The sequence below is a fragment of the Podarcis filfolensis genome, assembly GCF_964270895.1.
Source record: "Podarcis filfolensis genome assembly, chromosome: 3".
Lineage (NCBI taxonomy): Eukaryota > Metazoa > Chordata > Lepidosauria > Squamata > Lacertidae > Podarcis > Podarcis filfolensis.
The window spans coordinates 79,387,710-79,404,785 of NC_139606.1; the positions used below are offsets into that span (position 1 = coordinate 79,387,710).

A 17,076-nucleotide genomic window follows, 5' to 3' on the forward strand; every position below is an offset into this window, starting at 1 on the left:
GCGCAGGATTCCAAGCACTCTTTCCCCTTCTCCTTGATTTCATTCCTCTATCTCTCTTTCCTTGCCCTGCCATTCATCAGTATCATTTTTGTTGGAGAGAGAGCGTGTGTGTGTGTGCGCGCGCGCGTGCACGCGCACCTGTGTCCAATCCCAGCTACATTAAATTATTTGATTGTTCTCCATTAATGCTCATGGGCATCAATTTAAAATAGCTTCTCAGTGTAAACCAGGAAGTGGCCATTTCAGACAATAAGATAGTTATTTCTCACTTTTATACGTTATGCTTCTCTGTTCTAGCCACTCTAGTCCATCACTACCTGCCTTCCACCAAGTTGCTACTCTCATGTATTCGACATCCCATGCCATTGAGTTATTATAGGACTGTTTGAGGGGTGGGTTTTTTTGTTTTTCCCCTGTAGACTTTTTCCTCACTAAAGATTTTGGAGTATCTGTAAAGCCTGCCAATACTTTTCTCTTGTGTGTGATGCTATCTACATGTAGTAGCACGGAAGGACCCAAATCTACTATCATATATAGTAATACAGTCTAGACCAGGCATAGGCAAACTCAGCCCTCCAGATGTTTTGGGAGTACAACTCCCATGATCCCTAGCAAGCAGGACCAGTGGTCAGGGATGATGGGAACTGTAGTCCCAAAACATCTGGAGGGCTGAGTTTGCCTATGCCTGGTCTAGACCCTAGCTTACATGCCATTTATCTTCCTGCTCCAGCTGTGTAAATAAAGATTGGGGGCAGGGGGATCTGGTTTTCCCATCTGTGTCAAGTGCCTCTTTAGATTGGATGTGATATAAGTACTTGGATGGGAGAGGAAGGCAAGTTGTTGCATTTGTGACTCAGCAGTTCCATTCCCAGGTTCTGCTACTATTTGCTCAGGAAAGTGCTGAACCGGAAGGGGGTCAGGCTATGTGGCTGCAACTTTCTAAGTCTAAATTTACTTTTTAGTGAGACAGAAGGGGGATAGGTGGATATATGCTGATAGGTATGTCTGTAGACATATTTTATGACTCTTTATGCTGAGTACTTAATGCATAACGGAGGTCTGTAAACTCAGTAAATCACTCTTAAACGGGACATGCTTTGCTGACCTTACACATTCTGCAAATTGTGTAATCAGTGGACACAGTTGGGAATTCCTGTTTGGTGTCAATTGAATGACAATATGTGTGTGTGTGAGAGAGAGAGAAAGAGTAAGAGAGAGAGAGAGAGAGAGAGAGAGAGAGAGAGAGAGAATGTATGTTAATAAGTCTGGTAATTCATTGGTGGAACCTATGAAGCTATGAGACATGGTATTAGTAATATTTGAGGTATCTTTCATGTCCCTGAGTAGGACTATGCATACACTTCGTATTATGAGGTGGTTTTCTACCAATGATCAGGGCTGGGATAACCATTAATCAAAAATAAGCATCAAGGGAAGGGGGCACCACAGAAATTTTCCATTGTCGGATTTACCATGGATAATATGGTGCAACTGAACCAGGTTCCACAAAAAAGGCTCCTACAATAAATGAATTTAGTAATAATAAAATAGTAATAATAGAGATTAATGATATACATTAATTTTGGAAATACAACAGAAATAAAGTGTGGTAACTTGAGTCCCCTGAGCTCACATGATGGTTCTTATCTTGGTCATGTTGGTTCTCCCATTCAGTCGTCCACTGAGAGTGAGTTTTTTTGGGGGGTGTCTCCAAATTTAGAGGTTTTTAAAGGCCTTGGTGCGAATTTTGGAGGTAATTATTTGGAGGGAGCAAAATATTAACCACATCGATTTTGGAAGCATTTGTTGTGTCAACCCACAATGAAATTACCCAGAGTTTCATTTTATTTGTGACCGATTCTAAGGCAATATGTAAAAAGTGAGTGACAGTTGACTGTCATGTATATAGTGTGATTAACAACAAACATTATTTTCCATGTTACTGTCGGTTTTGTTTCACTTTGAAAAGCAAAAAATATTTTGTAGTTTGAATTATATATATATGGGGACAACGAAATATTAAGTGCTTGGGGCCTCGAAATGGCTTAATATGGCCCTGCCAGTGATACATATTGGCAAAGGTAATTTTGTGAATTCTTACAGATAAGATTTCTAATTTAAAAATAAAAATACTTGACAATGTGTCTGTGCAGGGGAAGAATGTATACCTAAAGGACAGCTTCTACCATGCGCTTCACTTCTGGAGAAGCCTTGGGTCATTCCCTCCCATAACTGCCCCATCAGAGCAACCTCTTTTTATCTGTTTTTTTCCAGGTTACAGCAGCTTGACAAGCATTGCCAGACTACTGCCCAGCAGCTAGTGGAGTTACTGAACAAGCAGAATGAGCTGTACAAGGAGAGGCAGATGCTTACTGAGGAGGTGGAGTTCCTGAGGATTCAGGTACCACTCAGAACCAGGAAAAAATGAATAAAAGCTAGAGAAAAACGCTTGACCACCAGTGACTAAAACAAAAGAACCGGTCCAATCCAGTTTCAACATCTGAATCCTGTGAATGCAAATTCAAATCATCACCTTCATACAGTTGTTGATCTGGACACTCTAAGCTTCCCTCTACTTCCCCAGTTTTTGCCCTTTCTCCTTCCCTAGAAGAAGAGCTCATTTGAAGGTTCAGCTGTCATAAAAAAAACCACAGCCATATTTGGACATTACATTTCCAGTGAGCACTGGAAAGAGTGCTGTAGGTGCCAGTTACAAAAAGGCACTGGCGCATTTAAGAACACAAAATGGCCGCCACTGTGAAAATAGCAGGCATCCCAACTAGACTCGCACCCATGAGGAAAAAAGGCACAACATGTTGCATTTGTTCAGAGAGGTGTGCTATTTGCACAAAAGAGAGGGGCAGTGGGTGTCCAGTTCTGGTACCCTGTGAAATTGGGGCATGATTTAGGGGGCAGGCTCAGTGCAGGAGGAACAAACTCTCTCATACGTTGTGGATTTTGGAGGAGATAATTGCTGCGATTTTTTGCAGCTGCCATAAGAAGTACTGGTGGGTGCACTTGGCACTATAGCTGAACATGATATGATCCAGTTGTAGCGAGTCTTGAGCTTGTGTGCTCTCTCTTCCTTTGAGGAGTTCAGAAGCTGTCACATGTGCTTTGGTCATCTGAACCAAGAAACTATGGGTTGTTTAAAATTATTGTGTATGACTAACAAAGTGTTCTTTCCTTACATGGGGCAAATAACAGAAACCTTGTGCTATCTATTCTGAAGTCTGACTAGATATGGAATATACGCAACCTTCTTTTTATAAAAGAGCTGCTTCTTATAAAAATCATAAAATTACTACCTGAGCTGGTAAAAATTAAGGTGCTGGCACACACATGTGACTTGATAAATGGTAAAATGTCTCTCCCACCCCTCCCCTCTCTACCTGCAACCCTATCTCCCTTCTCTACTGAATTTGAGATGAGTTTTAAGTTTATATTTTATTCATATATTTCAAATAAAAAATATTTAAGGTCCTTCTTTTGAAACTGCACACATATATTAAAATCGCCGTTAACAATATGGTCAGTTGTCATAAACAAAATCAACTACTGCATGATGTGTCCTTCTTACTAAACAACAAGGGAGCGGGTGGCGCTGTGGTCTAAACCACACAGCCTCTTGGGCTTTACGGCCAGAAGGTTCCAGTTCTGCCATCATTCACCACCAGGGGTCACTATTAGAGGATCAATTATGATTGAGCATAATCAACAGTTTCTCTGCTAGTCCTTACTGGTTGTACAGAAATGCCAAAATGGAGCTGGGAAAATGTTTCCAGCTTCAGGGTCACATGCCTGGAAAGGTTACCCGTGTGGGGAAGTCAGTGGTGGGTCAGCCAAAGCCACATATAAACCCCATATGAACATCATTCCCCCACCCCCTTCATGCACTATAAATGACAATGTATGAATGGTAGTGGGATGTGTGTGGATCCCCTCTTCTTGTGTGAAAGGGACCTTGTCTTAGCATAAAGCGGCTTCCTCTTGATACAGCGGCCCATCCCTTGTAATCTGATTAAATTCACAGTAAACTGTATTTTTGCACAAACCTGCCATATCTAAGAAAATAAGAGGCAGGGAACCAAATGTGCCTTCAAAGCAAGGGCTCTGTTATTTTCTGCTAAACACGAACAGTGTTTAGAACTCATTGAAACCTTGATTTTCCAGAATGAAGTATTGCCATGACAGATGCTTTTTGCCTCTCAAATGGTCAGCTTATGCATGTTACACGCCTTTGAAACAATTTTTTGTTACACAACAGTGCCATGTTCTCCACAATTGGTGAACCTTTCTTTTGAGACCTTAACCACAGGAAGAAAGCAATATAAATAAACACTTGGTGCTCTTGCAAGTGACAGAAGTCAATCTTTGGTTTTTCTCTTTTAGTTACCCAGTGCGCTACAGCTGCGACACTGAGCGGCTGAAGCTAACTTGGAAAACAGCCTTCATTAGATGAAAATACTGTATCCAATTTCAGCTTGTTGACCTGAAGCTCTTAAATAATTAAATCTTTGCAAACTTATCTTGTTGCTCTGGAAGCAAGTCATCCCTGTCTGCAGATTTTGTGAAGTGGTTCGGTCTTTTTGAAAATTCAAGGCTGCTTGTTCTTCCTCACCCAAGAATACGTCTGGATCTATTTCTGGGAAGTTACCCATAAATTCCATTGCAGGGGATGTGACACCATCACCTTCCCCTGCTTTGGGTGAGAACTTGGAAGCATACAGAGGGGAAGCACAGGTCACTTTCTCTTGCACTTACTTTGAATGCTTAACGCTACCCTAATTTAAAATAGTTTGCACCCCCACTTATTATTGCCCCCACTCAACTTATTATTATTTTTAACTTCCAACATTTATTGCTTGCCCCTTATCAAATTCTAGATAAGGAGAAGGGCTACAATTGCTTCAGGGTTGCAGAGCAACTTCCTTAGCAAGGTTAGAAACTGGTCTGGTTTTACAACTTTTGACAGAAGGTACAAAGCATCCATCTTTTGAGAAGCGGATGGCAGGGAGGGGAAAGAGCATTGTTGGCTCATTTCTGTGGTATATTGCTTTTATTGCTACTTCTGGATTTTTTGCTGGAAGTTGCCTCATGGCTTGGAGAGGTGATCTTTAATTGTTCTAAATAGGTATGTCACAACATACATGTCTTTGTCAACCTTTAAGCAAGGCACACAAGTGTATCTTCCACAGATAACATGTTATTTATTAAGAACATGGGTAGGCAAACTAAGGCCCGGGGGCCGGATCTGGCCCAATCGCCTTCTAAGTCCGGCCCGCGGACGGTCCGGGAATCAGTGTGTTTTTACGTGAGTAGAATTTGTCCTTTTATTTAAAATGCATCTCTGGGTTATTTGTGCGGCATAGGAATTCGTTCACCCCCCCAAACATAGTCTGCCCCCCCCCAAGGTCTGAGGGACAGTGGACTGCCCCCCTGCTGAAAAAGTTTGCTGACCCCTGATTTAGAAGCTTGTGTCATTTAATAATTTACTAAGCACCTGAAACATAGCCTTTGTGTATTAGAACTATATTTATTTTATGATCCATTTGAGATTTCAAAACTTTTTCCAAAAATAAGAACATAAAATGTTTTTCAAAATCAAATTTTATTATGGTTCAGAGACAGGAAACTTTTAAAGGTGTATATATTGATCCCATGACCTCAGCTGCAGGATTTTGCTACAGTAAGACAACCATGTTGCAAAGTTGTTGAGGACTTCAGTAAGCATCTGAGATGGATAGATATCATTTAAACAATACTACTGCGCAAATGAAATACTGGTGGTGATCTTTCTCATGGATTTATAAATGGTCCCACTGCAGTGAATTTTCCTTTCCCACAAATAACACCAATCATCCTGAACTGAATATTTTTTCCTGCTAAATATACTTACATGGAAATGTTCTTCACTTTTATACCTCAGGACTCTTTGGTTTAAGACTGGTATCTCCTTAGTGCTGGTTCATAGTGTTGTGGGGCCAAAAAGCATAATGGTCACAATCTTTGTTGCTGCCACTCCCCTCCAAAGCCAGGAGGGTAGGGGTTCAATTTAAAGAATACGGCATGCGAGTGCCAAGGTGTTAAACCTTCACTTCCCAGCCTGTGGCTTATCTCTCTGCAGTCCAACCAGGGCTGGTATTGACGCTGAAGCTTGTAAATACCTGTCTCGGAAGGTGAGCTTGCCCTGTTTGTAATTCTCTTGTTGCACCACAAAGACATTCTGTAAAAACTGTTAGTTGTCTGAGAGAGTGTTGCCGAGTAGAAAGCGACTCCCTTTTGCTCTTTAAATTAGACCACCTCCTCACTTTGTATGTGCTCGGTACAGAGCTGCATTTAAAGAAATGGGTCTGCTGCAGTGCATCTAAGTTTGGTCCTTAGAAGGGACCTTGCAAACTTCTGCATCCCTGTGGCATCCATCAACCACAGCAAGCACATGCTGATGTCCCTCCATCTACCTCTTCCTTATCTGATGAATTAATAAGAGAGATCGCTTAAGAAGGAACCACTATTGGCCATGGCTGCTGAATATTGCTACGGCCTTCTCTTTTCTTGCAAGATTTGAGCCACACTAGAGAGGTAAAGAAGAAGCTGCAAGACTACTTTCATAGTTTCTCTGGTGTCAGCTGTTTTTCTTCTGTACTTCCCCTTCACAACTTCAGGCAAAAACAGCCGTTCCTCCTGTCTACTGGAAAAATCAAAGGTGCTGCAATGGTGATTCTTGGGCAACCTAAGTAGCAGCTTTCTCCTTGCAAGAAGCATGACTAGAAGGAGGCTTCTCCTATAGATGCCTGTAGCAGCTGTCCGAGCCATCAGCATGTTTGCGTACCAAAACTGCTTTCTATATACATGGTGTTGCATAAACACTTGGCGCAAACAATCTCTTGTCTTGGTTAAGATATCAGAAGAGCTCTTCAAGATCACATACTTCTTTTGCTTCTGGCTTATGTGCTCCTACTTCTCTCCCTCTGTCTGCGCTAGATTAAGTCTGCACTGATTTCATCACTAATTAGTTAAATCAGAATTTGAAATCAGCTTCCAAACTTAACATCAAAATCTGGTTTAAGGCTAGCAGTAGTTAATTGTTAGCTTAGTGCAGACATAATGCCAAGCAGTCAGCACTGGACAGGGGGAGTCAAAGGGAGATGAGGAACAGTATGTGAGTTCATTGAAGGAGAGTAGACAGTCCAAATCTCTTAAATATATTCAATCTGTACCAAACCGAAGAGGCTGACAGAGGAACATTTATCCAGTGGCAAAGCAGCAAGTTCTGGGTTGCATGTCATTTTTAAAAAGCTAATTTTTTAATAAATATTAAAATGAAAGTTATTAATTTCCCCAAGTAATATTTTTATCTCCGATAACTAATTGTAAGAATCCTGGCAAAGAATATTTATCAGCAGGTGTTACTGATGGACACTAAACCGTGTTCAGAATCAAAGTCTTCGATCCTCAATGTTTTAGATATTTTGGTAACAAACCTAAAGACTGACAACATGTTTGCTTTGAATATTGATTACCAAGGCAATAATTTCATTTCAACCTTAGAAATACATAATAAATATTTATTAAATACATGTTTTAAAATGTTTCTTAATGTTATCCACCCTGCGCTTTCAGCAAGCAACAGGGTGGGTTTAAGAAAAACAAGCCAAATAAATAAAGGTGTACATGCTTGACAGAAGTAAACAGAAGACGTGTAAGCTATGTCATTTTACAAAAATAAAAATTAAAAATGGCTAAAGCAAACAGCTATGCAATTATTAGAATTCTCTCGAGTATTAACTCAAAACAAATTCTAGAGCTCAATTTCAATCTACATGTTTAAGAGGACGAGTTCCACACTATTTCTGCCTCCTGTCATCAAAAAGGACTTAATAGAGAACAATAGAGAGAACACATATAACTAAGGCACAATCCAGACAAAGTTTAAGGTGTGTAGTCCCATTGATTTCAATGGGAAGTTCAGCACATGCATAACCACCTGCCTTCCTCCTGGAACACAACTCTTTATCACTGTGCTCTTCTTAACAGTTTGTTCCATCTCATCTAATCTCGCTATCTGCCTTCTCATCCTTATCCCCCTCTCTTTTAAGTTAACTAGCTTTCTAGCTCTTGTCAATCATCTTTCCAGTGACTTGACATTACTTACACATAATGTAGCAGGTGTGGAAGTTTCTGCACAAACTCCTCTCTTTCCACTGGTATCAACTAACTTCCTATAAATTCACTGAACAGTAACAGAGCCTTTGACTCTCTCGCTTTCTCTTGGTCTTCTAAAGCATTCTACTGCTAAACTTCCTATTCTTCCATTTTGCCACCCTGCTAGATGTCTGCCTTACATAACCAACTGCATATGCTGCAGTCATTGACTGTTGAACGTGCTGTCAAGTGATGCCGTCTGTTTACCACCATGACATCACAGATCAACCACCTCACATAGATGCCAACTCAAATACAATGCATATCAATGGAGACAATCCACACATTCAGCTTAAGAGTAATAACCCAATGAGATCAATTGATAAACAAGAATGTGCGAGCCAGCCAAAAGGCCTGTTTATGCCTTAGTTACTTCTCACTTTGACTAGTGTAGACTCTACTTGTCTTCCCCCTCCCCAATCCTGATTGCTTTCACTCTGACCAAAACTCCGTCAGAATTATCAATGACTAGTTACAGGCCGCCCATCCAACTACATTTCTGGTTCTTCCATTGGCTACCCCTCATCCTTAGGAATGGTTTCTCTTTCTAGCCAGTGATAGATCATTTACTTCTTCAGCATCATATATATCAGTTTTGCAATTAATTTCAAATGTGGAGCCATCTTGTAAATTGGACATTCCAACATGGTGTGGGAGTATGTTTGAGGTTGGTGTGAACATTAAAATTTTTGTTGGAATATTTTATTATTAGTGTTTTAATGTTCTTATTTCCATTTCAGGTGGGCTAGTTGATGTTGTAACTATCTAAAACTGAAAGTGATAATGCCAGAGACAAAAATACTGTACAATAGTCAGTGAATCAATTCAAAGGGTGGGTGGCATTGAGATATAAGCTACACTACTTTTAAGAGTGGTAACTGTCCATCGCCGGTCAAGCCTGGAATTTTTAGTTACTGTGTTGGCTATCAGATAGCGATAGTAAGGCAACACAAAATGTAGGTTATGCTACAGATGCACAAATCTCAGACAGTTAGAAAAAATATGGATAGTCAATTGTGTGATGGCTAGGTTTTGTTAAGATGTTTACACGTTCTACATTATGAGTGAAGTGCCCACAACATTCAAAACGGAATTGCTGGCTGAAATGTACTGTGCTCAGGGTTCCTGTTGATTTTGTTTCTTCACATGTGAGAAGGTTGGTATCATTTTATGGAATTTTTATATTGTTATTGTTTTGCTGTTTTTTTATCTAATTCTACTGTAAGACCTCTTGATTCTAAACGAAAAGTGTAAGAGAAATTTAATTAACCGAATTTAACATAGCAAAATTATTTACTACAGTCTCAATATTTTAATAATTTGGAGGTTTATACATTGTATCACTTATCTATTTTACTATGTCTGTAGAAATATAACCTGTTCCATTAAAATAATTATGTAAATATCAGTAAACTTTGAAATGAATTCTAAAGATCACAAATTATTTCTGGACCTCACAGACCAAACACATGATAGATACCATGTGTATTCTCATATGATATGGAAACACAACAAAATGTTTAGTTTTTATACTTCTGCCTTGTTGGAATCGATGCATTTCTCAAGATGGTTCCACATCTTCAACTAAACTTATAACTGTTTTCTACAGTCTTGGAAAAGCAAGCATTGTCAGAATTATCAGTTTTCGTACAATAATTTCATTTGTCACCCCACTTATTCTTGTTCTGGTCTTTTATGCTCTCCATAACCTTACTTTCTCATTCTTCTCCAAGTTCCCATCCATAGCCTTTGCCTAGAATCTTTCATTTTGCACTTTCTCTATCCTTTTACACCTTGAATGTTTTCCTAAAATAAACTCTTACAAATTCTTTTTGTCCCTTAATAGCCCTTCTACTCATTATCGTCCTCCTCATTATGTCTATCTACAAACTTTATAATAAGCCATGCATCTTTTTGTGTACTCTTCCAATTCTTTATTATTTCCCCCCATATTACCTGGACTGTGGGTTTTTTTGGACAGTGAGTATCTTGCGCATCACTAGCACTTGGTGTATGATTTTAGTTATGGAATTTTCAACTGTTTGAAAAGAAAAAACCTCCATAAAGGAAGGCAGCAAGTTATAGTAAATTTCCAATAAACATAAAAAATTGAAATCAGCTAACAATGCACATAGCATTATCTGTCAATTATCACAGATATGATGAGAATGTACACACATCAGAATAAAATTTTAGAATTGCTTTTAGATGGGCTGCATATTACGATATATACTTTTCTAAAGTATACCACAGCACTCAAGATATCTGCAGTAATTTGCAATTGCAAAGATATTGCTTTTTAAAACCATTTTCATGAAATAAAGTTGCTCTCAAGTCATAGATAAAACTAAAAACTCTTTTGTTGCAACCTTTATACATGTTTGCACCTCAAAAACAAAAGCAACAACAATAAACACATAAGTAGCAGATTGACATAGTGCTTTATTTAAGCTGTCTTTACGAAGGAAAATAATGTGCATCCCTATCATATATGTGTAAAAATACTAAGGATGTACAGTGTACAAAAACGGCTGTTGTTATTTCACATCCTTGTGGGTCATATGCTTAAGGAAATAAACAGTTTAAGTATGACCAACAGTAATACGGTTTCTTGGATTTTTTAGTGTCTGCTTAATGTCCTTAACCATAGGACTAGATCTGTCATGGGTCTAATGAAAGAACTAGCAAGGTCAAGAAATTTCACAAACTCTAAAGCTACAGGGAGGTAATTCAATTACCATTTTTGAGTTTTTATTTAAATAAATACTTTACATTTCATGCTTGCCTGTAATGCACTATACCAGGAGCAAGATAAGGAAATTCTACTGTAGACGGTACAAACAGTAGCAGCAAAGTGTGTACATTGAGGTGTAATATAGAGACCCTGCAGTTAGTAAGGAAAAACCTTACGTTTGTACTCTAGGAAAAAGCACATGGCCTGTGCAAGAACTGCCAGCTTCAAGAAGCAAACAAACAAAAACCATTTGAAAGTTTTATAAAACAATACTGGAATAGAGGCTCTGCGATTAGCAAAGATGTTTTGGAAGAATTGTTAGTGTGGAAAGCAAAGTTTGTGTGCAAAACTGCCAAAACATAAATAGAAATGACCTATTTCCTCAAAGGTGGCTGCAGTACAAGAGGGCACACACGATGTCTTGGAAGCCAGTACAAGCTGGAGTCAACAAGTCTGAAATGTACTATGTTTTTTTCAAACTCCTGTCAAAGTCTAGCCAAACTCAAGAGGAAGCTGTGACGAAGCAGAAGAGAGGTTTCAAGAGTGTATTTTAGCTGCAGCTTTGATTGATTTATGAGTATGAATTGAAGTTTTCTCTCAACCTCCAAAGGGTCATTCGATGTAGGAACATGAACTCAAATATCATTTTTGCTTTCTTTTCCCTCCCCACATTAAATGTAACTTAAAGGTACAAAGTTCTATATGCAAACAATACAGTAAATGCAGACAGCTGACCTGAAATATCGAGCCACCTTTAATTCTTCTGCTCATCAGGCCAACAACATGGGTTACAGAGGGCTGTAGCCAACCTTATGCAAGCGGAAGTTCACTGCTGCCACAGTTCAGTTCTTGCCACATCCGAGCCCAAGGCAGAGGAAAGCTCAAGTCAGACTTCCACTTGCACAATGTGGAATACAACAACAATGACCCGACCTGACAGGTGACCCTATTAAAATATTTGTGACACTATTTGGAGCCTTCTTGAGCTGACCAAAATAGTCAGAACAAGACTATTAATTAACATGCCAAAACTTATGCCTTGTATAGTCTAAGAACATATGTAATTCTGTGGGCTAATTTGTAATAAATTAGAGAAATGTGACTAGATAGAAATTTCTATGGCATTCTCCTCTGTAGTATTGTGAGGAGGAGGTTTCCCTGCACCTTCCTCACCTCCAGATCCTCCTGTCAATTAATGAGACGGCAGGGAAAATTGGGTCAAGTGAGGAACCCAAAGCAGCGTCTTCTTAGTACATAGTACAGAGGAAGAGTGACGGTGGCAGGGACTATGGAACAAGCTGAAGAGACTATTGTTTCCTAGTCTCCAGTTAGTGGCTAGATTTCAGCCTGGTGTTGATCTCTTTGCAACTTTGGATAAACCTAAGTTCTCCATACTATGACCTATGCTGAATTGTGAAAGAGGCGTGCCCACATGACAGCCAAAAGGGCAACTCTGCAAATCTTCCATGGTTTTCCTAAGCTTGCACCCCACCAAACATTCAGGACAGCAGTCATATAGATATGTATAATCTCCTGACAAATAAGAAACTATTTGCACCTGTCAAAACCTGTCCCAAACCTTCCATTGCTAGCTACCCCTGCTCTGAAGATGCCAGGAAGAGCTGGACTGTTTTTTTGTGATGCCATAAATGCACTGGAGAACAGATTACTTGAAGATCAACATTATGATACTTAAAACAAACAAAAAAAATTTTTTTTCTTTCCAGTAGCACCTTAAAGACCAACTAAGTTAGTTCTTGGTATGAGCTTTCGTGTGCATGCACACTTCGTCAGATACACTGTGCATGCACACGAAGTGTGCATGCACACGAAAGCTCATACCAAGAACTAACTTAGTTGGTCTTTAAGGTGCTACTGGAAAGAAAAAAAATTTTTTTTGTTTGTTTTGACTATGGCAGACCAACACGGCTACCTATCTGTAACTGGAATTATGATACTTGCCAAACTTCACTGATGGGAGTTTTTATAAACATAAATGGAGAATGACTACCCCCAAAGGATGCATATGTACTTGTGAGCAAATGCATGTAAAGGAATGCCTCTGGAATGGTACAGCACATCTACTTTAGAAGGATGGTCTGATTACATCCATTTATGAAATACCATGGGTGACGCCCAACATAGCGTGAGCAGACTCCCCTTTCCCCCACCATCCCATCCTCCTGAAATCTGCTGTATATGACCTCCCAACCCTCTAGAGCAATTTCAGGGGCTGCAGGAAAGGGTTATCTGATACACCAATGGTATCCATGCTGCTGGCAGATGACCGCTGTTGGATTGCACCCCGTGTATTCCCTAGCCAATCCTACGACTGAGCTGATCAAATAACCAGCTATCCAGCACCTTAGAAATCGACACAAGGCAAGCTATGGGGCATACAACAAAACAAGTGCAATGCATGCAAAAATCAGTGGCATGTGTCTTGGAAGAGGAGTCCTATGTGGCAATGAAAGCAAATAATATTTTGATGAGTAAACACTTTCAGTCTTGTGTCAAGGCGAACTTCAACTGAATTAACCAACGTCACTGCTGGTTTACACAAGGAATCCATCTTTTTGTGTGTTTTATCTATTTCATATTCCATCTCCAATTCAATGACTAAATAGAGCAGCCAGGCCTGCAAATGGAAACCCCTATTAGAAAGCTACCATTACCTTTCTACCAGCCCACAGAATAAGAGCTTGCTTATGTTCCCAGACCAACAGGCTGTCATTTCTGAAATCAAATTTATTGCTAAGGCAAATACACTAATTTTTAAATGGTCATTAGAATAAGAATTTGAACGATTTGGACAATTTTACTGTGTTTTTCAAATTGTGGAAGTGGGACAACATGGAATGACTCCCACACCGCTTAACCTATTGCATGGATTTCAATAGCTTCTATAAATAATATTCTAACACTGAGATATAGCAGCTTGATAATTTTGTTATATCTAAATGAATATTTATATGGATTAGGAAATATTTAAGCTATGGAAAGGCATACTTGTTCCTATCCATCAGGGCGGTTCCATGTGCAGATCCCATGCTTACCTAAGAAAGGGTCCTGCGCAGGGAAGTGATTCCACATCTAACCCCAGGGCTGTGCATGTGGTGCCCCTTACAAGATTAGGCTGGTACAGATCTGACACACAAAGTGGTGTTAATGCTTTGATAGGGCTGCTCATTTGATTGGAGGCAAAGGTTAAAGAGCTCTTCTCTCCCCTTTTCTGCACTAAATGGTGAGGAGAACTTCACAACTGACTGCACTGTCCATCTGGCCAGCAGAGAAATTCCTGCATATAAGAAACACAGGATCGGGACCACCATAAATATTATCAAGTGATCACATTTGGTATACACTGGTCATAAAACAAAAGTTCTGTCTAGCCACTGAGTCATTCTGATTGTTTGTTACTACTTCGGTGTCACAACCTCTAACACCAAGTGTAGACGTAGTTATATTCTGCACGCCATCCACTCAAGAGGTGTCCATTAATCATGACCTACTGTGGTGCAAAGATACAATAAAATCTACTTTGCTTATGGAAAGTATGTGTTTGTCTTAGCTGCCTTCATAAGATGCCTACATGCCTCTTGATAGCCCCGGCATGTCCCACTGCCTGCAGTGGTTTTCATTCCAGGACATTGAAATTCTCAGCATCAAGAGGCTAAGACGTCTGCATGTAAATATTATTTTCTTCTCAGAAGTCATGTACACATTCATACACAACAATCGTAATACTAAGCTAAATCACAGTTTGTTACAGGAGTTGAAAACATAATGAAGCCAAGATACTTTGATGATAACCCCATGGAGTGGCATTCGGTGATGTCATTACCACTGGCATGCAATGTTATTACATTTAGTGGCTCATTTGGAAAATCCCAACTCCCAGCCCCAAAGGCTGTATTAGAGATTGCCTTCCCTCAACAGGTTTACATCTTAAAAGAACAAAATAATGGATTCAAATATCCTAGTCAATAAATATGATGAGAAAGGTAATTCAGTACACTGACAATGTTATGTCCGTTGTGGCCAGAAATCAAACATCACTTTTAAATGGCTGTTCCCGTCAATCTAATATATTGTTTGAAACGTTATAGCACAGGGGTGTTTGTTGTAATCATTGTGGACTTCGTATCACTGAAAAGTTCAAGTGACTATCATACCACATGGAGTAGAGAGTGCATGGCGCTGGGGTTTTCTCTTGACAATAATGAAATGTTTCCACTACAGAAACCTGATTCAAAGTACAGGGTACACTTTCAGAGTCTTGTTAACATCTTCACATGGGAGAAAAAAGTGCATTATTTTGTTCAGCTTGTACAGTCCTTCCATACTTTACAAAATAAATTTTAAGCCTCTTCTAGGATATAGCAGCATTTGCAAACATGATACATACAATCGTCACTAAAAATAAATACTATTGAAGTGTAACAAAAATAATTCCGTTAAAACACCTGAAGAAAAAAGCTAATTCACAAACTCAAAAGTAAAAACATGTAAGGCAAACTCCTGTTTACCTTAGTGTACAAATTTTGGTGAAAAGCGATGTTGTTATGCCTGTCTACATTCTTCAGCCTCCAAAGGTGATGTATATCGACAAAGAAAAAGAAAAGTATGAGAGAGATGCAAATCATAAGACCTTTAAACAACTTCAGTTGCTGCTTTTATGTCTTAAATTCTTGCATTTTAAAAGTTCAATTCTCCATAATTGCACGTGAATCTGGAAGTCTAAGTGGAGGCTAGGTGATCCCAGCCTTTTGCTTCTTGTGTAGTATCCAACAGTAATTAAAAAATAATATATATATATATTTATATATATATATATTTATATATATTAACAATTATAAGTCCTTCTCCGGAATGTTTTCATCCAGATGTTAATGGCAAGTCTGATTCAAGTGATGATATGCCTACCAAAAGCTTTGCATATATACACCACCACCTTCTACAATTCCTTGTTCTGTCCAGCTCAAAGAGATGTGAGAAATCATCACAAACCATCGTATTTTTTTCTAGAATTTGATTGGTCTTCTAGAAGTGAGGAATACGTCTCAGATCAACGTGTCTTTTAGCCTTTGCTCTGAGAAGACAAGAGAATGATAACCAGCTGTGCACAAAATGCACCATTGAGAATTTGTCATCTAACACCACAACATTTTTGGATTGCTTCTTACTGTTACTTTCATGCTGAGACAGTGGACAGCAGTAACAGCAGGGGACCTTAGACCAATATAAAATGTCATGCAGATAAATCAAAGAGGCTGACTGGTCAGGAAGGGAACTTGTTCAATTTGGAATGATCTCTGAAAGTGCTCTGCTATCCTAAATAATAGCAAGTACTGGTGGTGATGTCAGGAATCATTTTCAGTGATAAATCTAATATGACCGTGAAGCAGCAGAACAAAACAACAAGCTATTCCCGTCCACTTGCAGAATAAGAAAACTGGGGGAAATGTGGTCGTCTTTCGTTGTCCATGCAGTCCATACCATCTTCATCATCTGTGGAAGGGAAGTTTAAAGGTAGTCTCAGAAAAATGCTTTTCTCACACAGTTAGTTTTTAAAAATAGTGTTTTACTTTGATATAAGGTATTTTGCATATATTGAAATATAGCCATATATTGTAAGTGGGGAACCCGCTGTATTAATGGAGCTGCGTGTGCTGGACAGGGTCTTAGTACTGGAACCTACAAGATTTGTGTCCTCTGGTTTAACAAATACAGAAACAATACAAGGAATCACTTTGCAGATTTCAAGTTTCTTTTTTCAAATAATTTTTGTACCATTCATTCTAATAGCCGTTTGAGTTTTCCCATACTTGTTGCTTATGTAGCTAAAAGCATAACAAACACCCAGGCACAAAAGAGAGTACAAAAACATCTTCTGGGAAGGGAACACAAGAAGGGGAACCTACAAGAACCCCAGCAGAGCGACTGGGGGGGGCCCTCAAAACTGGAAGACAGAATGGTGACTGGAGAAGATAAAAGAGATTTTTAAAAAGTAAAGCAAGGACCATCTCACTTTCTGAGTAAGTCACTTCCTTGTTCACTCTGAACAGCTATTTTTAAATGTCCCAAGGGATGTCAGAGCTGCCCACAGAAGTCTATTGAGAAAACTCAAGATTTCT

General features: G+C 39.2%; 2 protein-coding genes and 1 long non-coding RNA gene across 5 annotated transcripts in view; 2 read left to right on the plus strand and 1 right to left on the minus strand.

Annotated features, from left to right (window-relative positions):
* The window catches only part of SDCCAG8 (SHH signaling and ciliogenesis regulator SDCCAG8), a gene marked incomplete at its 5' end in the record, with an annotated part of 94,311 nt that extends 90,828 nt beyond the window's left edge, over positions 1 to 3,483 (plus strand). For both annotated transcript variants that reach the window (XM_083604262.1, XM_083604263.1), the window contains one exon: positions 2,275 to 3,483. In XM_083604262.1, the coding sequence (XP_083460388.1) occupies positions 2,275 to 2,428 (154 nt within the window). In that variant the 3' untranslated portion in view covers positions 2,429 to 3,483. The remainder of the gene's footprint in view (positions 1 to 2,274) is intronic.
* Positions 3,484 to 5,412: 1,929 nt separating this feature from the next.
* LOC310758305 lies at positions 5,413 to 9,613 on the plus strand. The gene is made up of 2 exons (XR_014545692.1): positions 5,413 to 7,080; positions 7,119 to 9,613. It is a non-coding gene; the product is annotated as an uncharacterized lncRNA (long non-coding RNA).
* Positions 7,552 to 17,076, minus strand: part of AKT3 (AKT serine/threonine kinase 3) — a 109,625-nt gene continuing 100,100 nt past the window's right edge. Inside the window, exons 15-16 of one of the 2 annotated variants that reach the window (XM_083604323.1) lie at positions 12,898 to 16,450; positions 7,552 to 12,630 (exon numbers count right to left, since the gene is read on the minus strand). In XM_083604323.1, the coding sequence (XP_083460449.1) occupies positions 16,365 to 16,450 (86 nt within the window). In that variant the 3' untranslated portion in view covers positions 7,552 to 12,630; positions 12,898 to 16,364. Of the gene's footprint in view, positions 12,631 to 12,897; positions 16,451 to 17,076 lie in introns of those variants that run through there. The other variant, XM_083604324.1, reaches the window with a different exon arrangement.